The sequence below is a fragment of the Myiozetetes cayanensis genome, unplaced genomic scaffold, assembly GCF_022539395.1.
Source record: "Myiozetetes cayanensis isolate MyiCay16 unplaced genomic scaffold, myiCay2020 scf19, whole genome shotgun sequence".
In the NCBI taxonomy this organism is placed as follows: Eukaryota; Metazoa; Chordata; class Aves; order Passeriformes; family Tyrannidae; genus Myiozetetes; species Myiozetetes cayanensis.
The window spans coordinates 2,752,030-2,761,718 of NW_026087400.1; the positions used below are offsets into that span (position 1 = coordinate 2,752,030).

General features: G+C 50.7%; 1 protein-coding gene across 1 annotated transcript in view; it reads left to right on the top strand.

Annotated features, from left to right (window-relative positions):
• CTNNBL1 (catenin beta like 1) overlaps positions 1 to 8,300 on the top strand; it is a 46,980-nt gene extending 38,680 nt beyond the window's left edge. Inside the window, exons 14-16 of the mRNA XM_050313617.1 lie at positions 2,194 to 2,331; positions 2,950 to 3,022; positions 8,007 to 8,300. Of these exons, the coding sequence (XP_050169574.1) occupies positions 2,194 to 2,331; positions 2,950 to 3,022; positions 8,007 to 8,095 (300 nt within the window). The 3' untranslated portion in view covers positions 8,096 to 8,300. The remainder of the gene's footprint in view (positions 1 to 2,193; positions 2,332 to 2,949; positions 3,023 to 8,006) is intronic.
• The last annotated feature ends 1,389 nt before the right edge of the window (positions 8,301 to 9,689 follow it).

Genomic DNA, 9,689 nt, shown 5'->3' on the forward strand with positions numbered 1-9,689 from the left:
CATTTGGAGGTTAGCAACTGACAGCTTTGAAAGAGGGACCAAGTGGGAAGGGGGCTGTTTGGTGCTGTACTGGAGGCAGATTAGCATTGAAAGGGTGGCTGTGGTTTAAAAAAAAAAAAATAATTAAAAAAGGACTGTGAAAAGGCACCTTAAAACTGTACTTGTCTTCTAATTCATATCTGCTTAATTTACTGGCACAAAATAATCTTCTCTGCCGAGAGGGGCTGTTGGAGCTGCTGCCGCTGTGTAATCAAGACTGCAGCTGCCTGGATCCAGCTCCTGTGATCTCTGTGCTCAGATCAGAATACAGAGCAGACCCAGCCTTTGTTTCCTGCTCTGGAGATTCAGAGTCCTGGCCTGTGGATGTTTTTCTGCTCAGGAATTTAGCACTATTGAACAGAGCAGCCAATGAGCCTGTGTGCAGTGCGGAGGGTGAGTGGTGGTTCAGGAGTGAGTGCCTTGTCTTTCTTGAATGGGGTTTTTTGATAATTCAGTCAGTATTCCACTCTCTCACCAGCCAGACTCATCATTGTTTAGCTTTAGAAACCAGATTTTATCAGATTCCTGCCATTTGGCATGGATGTAGGGTGAGGGAAGTCATTCGTTGCACAAAATTGGATTTTTCTATTTACTGGCAAAAGCTTGCATGCAGGCTTTGCCCAGTCACGCCTGTGCCCATGATTTTGAGAACCTGGAGTAAATGACAGTTGTGCATGTGCTGGAGCATACAGGATCTGATGCTATAGCATCACATGTGAGTGTAGCCAAAGCAGTTGACTTCATGGCACAAGTGACGGGGAATTTGCTTTTAAACTTAATTTGTTCTTTCACTGGCAAATTTGATTTCTAGGAGGAAAGGAGAAGTATTTCATTACCTGAGCTTTCCTCTCCTTGTCAGGAGCCAGTGGGAATCAGCTGTCCTTCTAAGTCACTCCCATCAGGTTTCTGTCCATGGAGCATCCATTGCACCCCTCCAGGGAGAGGTGCACGGGGCTCATTTCCTTCTTGTGCCCAAATCTCTCGACTTACCATACAATGCCAGGGCTTGGCTTGACAAAACAGCAAAATTTGGCGGGCTCAGCCAGCTCTGGTGCTCGTGACCTTGTGTGTGTGTGTGTGTATGTGCGTGTGCCTGGAGCACGTGCGCCCGCGGAAGCGCGTCCTGCAGAGCGTTGCGGGGACGGAGCGCCCGCAGGTGATGGCTCTAATGAGGAAATATTGCTCCGCCGGCGCGTGCCCACCTGCCAGACGGCTGCGGAATAAATCACAGAGCTGCAGCGAGCTCGCAGGGCCCGGCAAGCCGCTTCCTTTGTCTGAGAATGTAGCCAGAAAAACGAACCCCACAAGTGCGGAAGGTCACGCGCGACACGGCCGTTGGGGCCCGTTGGTCCCCACGAGGGCGGAGGGTGGGCTCGTGCCGTGGCCATGGCCGGCACAACTCTTGCTGGTGTTTTTGCTCTGTCTGGATGTGAGGGATGGAATGGAATGGAGGAATGGAACGGCCTCGTGCGTTCTTCCTCCGCCCTCCCTCTGGGCAGGTCTCGCTGGAGAAACCCACGTGTGCAGAGGAAGGATGGACAGTGGGTTGGCATTCTCATGAGGAATCATCACTCTTTGGCTAAAAAACCCTGGCCTGGGTCTGCCCTGGCAGCATCCCTCACAAACAGAGCTGGAAGAGCCCAGCTGGGCATGGAAAAGCTGTCCTTGTGCGGGATTTTCATAGTGTTTTCTCATCCATCAGTTGATAATGAAGCTGGAAGCTTGATAAGTCTGTGAGTCTGCTGGAGTCATGTTCTGCACTGCTGAACAGCACCCTCAGATGGCCAGTAAAAGAGCAGGTTTTGTTCCATTCTGACAAAGAACTTGTAAATCACGGGTACATGGGTTTGTTCCATAGTCACACTCCCTTACCACTCGATGTAGAAATGTAATTTGTATGTTTAAATTAAAATTTTAACTTGCAGATGGACACACTTCACAACCAGCAAAGGCAAAACCCTCTTCAAAACCGAATGAAATGTTTCCTGAATTTAAATGAATCATTAAAAGTACTTATTTGGCGAGAAATATATGGCTGGTAATGTTTCGTGGAACAAAACGGTCCTTAAACCACAAATTTCACCAGTGTTTTGCCACTCCTGGTGGGAAGTGCTCTGAGACAATCCTCACACCTTTCCTTTCGTGGCTTTGCAGGACATGGTGCGTCGGGGAGAGATCATAGACGACGACATGGAGGATGAGTTCTATCTCCGTCGCCTGGATGCCGGGCTCTTTGTGCTGCAGCTCATCTGCTACATCATGGCTGAGATCTGCAATGCCAACGTTCCCCAGGTAAAGCTGTGCACAAGGTTGGCAGATCATCTGTGCTTCCATCCATGATGCAAACAAGGCTCTAAATCCTTGCAAATGCTGCCCGGTTGAATAATCATCTCTTGAATTCCCTTTATGGGAGGAAATCTCCTGCTTATTGCACTTGTGTCCATACACCTCCATCAAGTTGCAGCAGTTGGGAGGGCATTAGAGGGGACAGAAGCTGATTGTTGTCACTCAGTTCATACAGTGTGTGTGAGCAGAGGTCAGGGTTTGAAATGGAAAAAGGCCCTGTCGGTGCCACTGCTGAGGGAGCAGTGGAGGGGGACCTGCTCTCAGGAGGTCTCAAAAGGCACAGCTACAGCAGGTGACTTTGCTTGATCTGTGCAAAATGCTGCACCTTTCCTGCTGTGAATACACAGGGGTTTGTGAATATGATCTGTGGCCTCTTGTACCTGTGCCATGTGCCTTCCTGGGTGTTCCCGAGTAGGTGCTCTGGGACTGAGGACTAGCAAGGCTGAGTTGGGTTTTGTGGTGCTCTGGTCTCTGCTCATCCCTCAAAGGGGGGAAAAGTGGGGCTGTGCATGGATTTGTGTTTTATTGAAGATCACTTTCTTCTCTTTCCTACCACCCTATCAGATTCGTCAGAGAGTCCACCAGATCCTGAACATGAGAGGCAGCTCCATTAAAATTGTTCGGCACATCCTGAAGGGTGAGTTGTGATATCCCTGTGCAAGTGTCTCATCTCTGCCAGGGACAGCTTGGTCACTGCTTTGTGGGATGAGCCTTCACATGTAATTCTCCTTGGCTTCATGCACATCTCCAGGCAGCAGCTGAGCAGTGTTCCAAGGTCCTGGCAGGGCTGGGATCACCCTGGTTAGTGGCATCCTTTGCTTTGCCTCCGAGTTAGGGCACTTGCTGTAGCTGCTGTCAGGGAACGGCACATCACTTCACGCTTCCATCAGCTCCAGCCTGGCTGGGACTTGCTGCTGACATTAAGGTGAAAGTAAATATTTAAGGGAAGTGTACATGCATGCTAGAGGGAAGAATAGTGGAGTCTCATCTTTCATTAACATGGCCCTGCACTTTACCATCTGCACCGTATTAGTACCCGTGGTGTATTTGTCTTGTTCTTAGTGTCAGATTAATATGGATTATAGCATTAAAGTATCCTCCGTAGCTTTAAAATGTAGCTGTTGTGATTTGCAATCCCAGTTTTAAAGTGCTGCTTGTTATTTTTAATGCTTATGTTGAATTAGAGCAATGCCTGTTTGAGCTGTGGCCCTGCTCTGCAGCCTCCTGTCCTTCACCAGCAGCAGCAGCACCCAGTGCTACTGGGGGAGAGGAGGGCAGGACTTGGGCTCTCCCCACAGCCCCTCAGAGCTGTGAGGCTTAGTGGGAGCAGCTGGGAACCTCCTGCCCAGGGAAGGTGCCTCCTCGTGGGATGGGTCTTCTCCTGAGGGGTTGTGTTGATTTTGGTGAGGGACGAGGAGCCTGTTTCTCTTCTGGAGGCAACAATTATGTTCTCCTGGCCTTTTCTTCCCCTCTCTTCAACACTGGCAGGTACTGGCAGCTTTTTTCTTAACAGAACCTGTCGGTTTTCTCCCTTCTAATATGCAGGAAAAAAGGGATCAGAAGGATGGCTGGTATGACGAAATTAAGAGTGATTTTCTGACAGTGTGAGATTACCTGCAGCTATAGGCAATCTCTTTGGCTCTTGTCCTTGGCCACCAAGTGCAAGTTAATGCCTGCTGATGAGCAGGGGCGCTGGATAGGATGTCTTTTCTGATTTTAATTATGATTCTTGACGATTCCTGCCTCCAAACTGCCCGTTCCGAGCGCAGAGCGTGCCACACGTCCGCGTTCAGATTCCCGCTCTTGCCCTGGGCCGTGGGTCCCTGAGGGAGTTGTCTGCACACCCCGCTGGATTTGCACACCTCACGGTCACGGCTCTGGCTTGTTGATTTACATACCAAGCTGAATTGGAGGGCAGCTGCATTAAAATTTCATCCGATTCTTTCTTTCCCAGACAGTGCCTTGCATTGTGAAAGCTGCTCTGCGGTTGTATCGAGTGCTGCGAGCCGAGGGTGGGTGCCCTCAGCAGCGCCGCGTTCCCTGCCTGAAGGGGCACACGTGGCTTGTTAATAATACAGGGGGGGGATCCAGAGTTTGGGGCTCTGGCAGCAGCTTTCCCCAACTCTTACACTTGCCAGTTTTAGAGATTTTTGCCACCACAGTAGTCAAGACCTCAGCGATAAATTTCCTGGTGGGCTCTTTGAAATCCCACAGTGGGGCTCAGCAGATCCTTACAGGCAGGAGCAGCTCTGGGCTCAGCTGCAGTCTGGGCTCTGAAATTCAAGTTTTTCTGTAGTCACTCACCTGTGTCCACAGCCATGGGCAGTGTAGATTCACGAGCTTTTAAAAGAAGTGGCACTAAGGACAAGCACCTGCCACTCCAGGGGAGTCAGTCTGTTGGTCACAGCTTCCCACTGGAGCAGAGGTTTGGATGTGGACCCTGCAGGGGGCTCCCATGGGGCTGAGACCAGCAAGGCACTTCTGAAACTTCTCAGGAGTCAGAACTGCAAGTGACTGAGAGATCAGGAGCTTGAACCTTGGCTGGAATGTTTCCAGGGCACTTTCCAACTTGCTCTCAGGACAGATGAGGGCTGGTTTATTTTTACTTTTCGTTCAGTGTTTTGCTCTTGTTCAGTTTTTATTTTCTATTTTTGCATACTAATTAGGTGCTTGGGTTTTTTTGGTTTGATTTTTATGGCCTACATATTCTCCATGTTTCTCTGGCAACCTGACAGCTGATGGATCCCTTGGGGTGGCTCAGCATTACTTACGATGCAAGCAAGGAAGCAAGACTGTTTTCTTGTGGTAGGGCTTTCAAGGGGGAGGAGTGGGCAGGAAATAACAGGAGGCTCATTAATGCATTTCTGCAGGCTGACCCGTCCTCCCACACTTCCCTTTTCTTGAATATCAAGCATTTCTTGTAACGGGACAGTTGGTTTGTGCTTTGGAAGGAAAGGACTGAATGGTGTGTGCCCTGGCTGGGGGGGATGTTTTGAGGGTGGAGGGTGGGTTCAGGACAGTGAATGGTGTCTGTGTCTTGGGGCAATGCCTGGTCTCCATCTCTGGCTGGCAGTGGAGTGAGGCACAGGCCTCTCTGAGTAGTGATACTCGGCTCTGGGATGGCAAAGCTCCCTGTTCCTCCCTGATCCAGAGGGAACTGGGCATTGGTCCTGGCTCCTTCAGGCAGCCCCTGCTGAGGCCCCTCCCCACAACACCTGGTCACATACCTGGTGTCAGGTGAGCAGGCACCCTGGGAGCTGGGCAGGTGGAATCCAGCCCAAAGCTGTTAGCACAGGTAAGCACAAAGGAAGGGTCAGCGTGCTGTGAGGGCAGAGCTCGGTCTGGCTCGCGGCTCCTCCGTCTGTGCAGGCTTTGGAGCTTCCAATATCCATTACAAGCCTCAGTATTTCCCAATTGATTTTTACTGTTCTGTAACCATTGTATTTTGTCTAATGAAGCAGAAACCAATCTCGGGCCCTTTCCCTTTGTGTAGCTACAGCAGTGTGTAAGCTCTGGTTAACTGTTGGCAGGGGCAGCTTACATTTGATTTTTTTTTTCCAGTCTCAGCGAAGTGTTGGAATTTTAAATAAAAAAGTAAATACATAAATTCTCAGTCAGAGATTTATTTTTTTAAGCCTGGTTCTGGGGGCTATATCTGGTCTTTTCAAATGAGCATTAGCAGCTGTCGGAACCCAGTAAACAGTCACTGGGGCTTTAGTCTTGCAAAGCCTAAATGTTAAGAGGGAGAAATGCTGAGCTTTTGGACAAGATTAGAGGAATTTGTGTCTTGCTTTTGTCTGGGTGATCTGGCTGGGACAAAGGAAGGGCAGTCATTAGTGGCACTCAGCAGTTCTTTGCTTGAGCCGTAGTCTGAGCACTCTGTCCTTAAGCTGGGAGTGGAGCAGCCCCATCCTTCTCCAAGGGCAGAGCTGTTGGAGATCACAGCCTTCTCTCAGCTGGGCATGGAGAGGCCATGGCAGGTGGGAAGTGCTGCCCCTGGGCTACGATAAGCAGCATTTGCAGCTGCTGTGGCTGTTCCAGAGGCACTTTCCCTGATGGAGCACGGAAAGGGCTGCTGGGGACAGAGGCAGCTCCTCCTCTGGCACGCTGCTGACAGAAGGCTCTGGTACTGCCTGAGGGGACAGGGGAGACTGAGCTAAGTGCCAGCTTTGGCTGGGAAGGCGACCCCATCCCTGTGCACTGGGACCATCTCCTGCCTGAGGTTTGGATCCCCGATGCAGCAGCAAAGCCCTCAGCCCAGGAGTGCACAGCGGGGCTGGGGCCACACTGCCCCACAGCAATCAGCCCATACAGGGAGCTGCAGGGAATCCATCCTTGTAGGAGCTTCCTGCTGCCCTTAAGAGTGGTGGAGAGCAGCTGGGAAGGAGGGAAGGAGCTCTGAGCTGGTCCCTTTGCCAGGACTTGGGGTTTACCTGCAGCAAACCTCAGCATTATCACCTGCTCCTGTTACAGGTACTGGAACGGTTTATAAATATTAAAAGGATTTCTCCCAGAGACCTGGCAAAGAGCTCTTGTGCTTCTATGTGGAGAGTGAGAGAAAGTGCACGCAGGAGGGAAGACTCCCACATCATCTAACTTCTCCCTGTCCTCACTGCTTTCTGTGCTCTTCTAACAAAGGCTTTGATGGAGCTCAGAGCTTGTAGCAGTGCTAAACGTATAAATATTAAAGCAAAGTTTCTACAGCAGCTTACCATTCAGAGTTGAATACAAGCTGCTCTGTTTGTTTGGAAGAAGGGAAAGAATGTGAGCAGGGAAGTGCTGTCTAACCAGCAGCCTGCTCTTGATTTCCTCAGATTTGTTCAGCTCCTTGCTTCTGCAGCTCAAAACCTGCTTTTTTTTGTTTTTTCTTTTTAAACCAGCTTTGAATATGCAGGTTCTGGTGGCAGGAAGGAGGGAGCTGGTGTGGGATGAGAGCTGCTAAGATCCAAATGAATGTCAGGAAGGAGAGCTGCAGAGGGAATGTTTGGTTCCCCTGGTGTCTGGCTGTGTGCATGGATGGGCAAGATCTTGGTCAGGGTCTGGGGTCCTATGACTTGACAGCAAGGAGTTTGGTTTGTAATTAAATCTGAACTGGTGGGTTTTCTTCTGTGTGGGTAAAAGCACTTGTAGATTGGGGAATTGGGGTCTCCTTGACAAAGATGCCCTTCAGGACGCTTGGACAACAGACAGGTTAAACCCAGGACTGGGAATGTTTAATGGTTGTGTAGCTGCCTGTGACTGACCTTTCCTGATGACACTCAGTGTTCAAAGGGACCCAGAAAGCTGGTGATGTCTGGCACTGTTTGTATTTCTTGGGAATAATACATGATCCCTGTGCCAGGGAATGGGTGCTCCTGGGTGCTGGTGTTTGCCTGGGGCAGGGCATTCTGTTCGCTTTGTCTGCCACAAAAGCTTTAAGGAGGGTCAGTGGGTGTTTGTTATGCAAAACTTTAACCCTGGGGGTGGGCAGGAAAACCATCAGTGCTCCTTGCGTTAATTCCCACTGGGCTGTTTGCAGTGGATGTGGATGTAGGTTCGTGCTGTGGTGTCTGCGGGAGCTGCTGCCCCTCGTTCATTCCTGTGGGACTGAAAGCCTGTGTCCCTCTGCTCTCTCCCTGCAGAGTACGCAGAGAACATCGGGGATGGGAAGAACCAGGAGTTTCGGGAGAGTGAGCAGAAGCGGATCCTGGATCTGTTGGAGAATTTCTGAGGGCCAGGAGGCCGAACTCTGTGTCAGCCACAAGGACTCGATGCCGGTTCTCCCTCTGTGTCTGCCCACGAGGACACGGCCCCAGCTCTCCCTCCTTCTGCCCCTCCTCCAGCCTTGATTGCACGATGAGAGTGATGTTTCTATGAAACTGCTTCTAAATGGGATTTGGGAGATATTAAAGATAGTTTCCTTTTTTTTTTTTTTAGCTCCTGGTTTGTTATTTAAGCTGTGTGCTGTGAGCAGGGCTGCAGCCATGTATCTCCCACCAGATCATCACGAGGTTCCCCTTTTTTTTCCCTTTTTGGAAGGAGGGCAGAGAGGAAGCCCAGATGGCTCAAGAGACTGTTTGCAAGTTATTCCAGCCTGATCCATTAATGAAAATGTACAACCCCTGCTCTGATGGGAACCAGGGAGGCTGGGGCAATGGTGTGTGTCCAGTTCAGCTCTTCTTCAGTGGCACAGGGGATCCAGGGATTGGCCAAATCAGCCATTCCTGTTAAATCTTCCCAAAGGCAGGTCAGAATCCAAGGCAGGTTCTGACACAGGTCAGTCACTGTGTCCCCTCCTGAAGGGCACATGGGAGTGAGTCTGTCAGGGTTTACCCAGAACCGGGAGGGAGGGGAGGTAAGCAGTGACATGCCCAAGTTCCATCACCTTCCTTTCACAGTCAGTTTGGGTCTTGGCTGTGCTTGTTCAGTAGAAAAAGAGTGTTGTGGTTCCTGCATGGGGAGCAGGGCTCTCACAGCAGCAGCAAGTCCCCCAGAGCAGAGGGACAGCCCTGCTCACCCGGTGCTGTGGGGCTGCAGGGAGACTGAGGGCATCAGCAGCTGCCTGCCTGCCCCAGGGGAAGGGGCCACAGCTCATTCCTGTCACCCTCTGCACCACACGGTGATTTTGGGTGTCACCATCCCGGCGCTTCCCTGAGCCGGGACTCCCAACCGGGATAGGAAGTAGCTGAGAATATTTTCCTGCCTCCTCTTTGCTGCTGCTGAAGTTAATGACTGTCATCACAAACCATCGCGGCTCCCGCAAGCTGGGCTGTGCCTAATTTAGAGAGATTTGCATGCTGGCAGCATTCATTTTTTATCTCCAAGAAAAATGCATTGTCAGGGAAGCTTAAAGTCTTCCTTCAATCCTGACTGCGCAGGCACTGCTGGCCTGGCGCTCTAGAATGCTGCTGTTTGGGGGATCAGCACCGAAGCCGTGGCTTCAGCAGCCACAAAAAGCTGTAGAAGTACATTTTTGGTGCAGAACTTGTTTGAATTCCCCGTTTCTTTCCTCTGTTAAAGGTGTTCTTTCCTTTAGCTTTCAGATGTGTTTAGGTTTTCACTTGAGCCTGGGAATCCTTCCCTTTCCACGCCATGGCCAATGAAGTTGTGGTGAGAGCTGGTCTCTGGTTCCCCCTGTAAGGTGACTTGGCTGTTCCCTTACACTGTGCTTGTGTTGGAAGAGCTGAGGGGAAAGGGAGGGATGTGAGATGGAGGGTTTGAGGCAGAGCAGGAGGGGGAACTTAGTGAGCACGAAACAGCTGTGGCTGAGAAGTGGGGCCACATATCTGTGGGAGAAAAGGGCACGGAAGGTCTTGACAATAGTG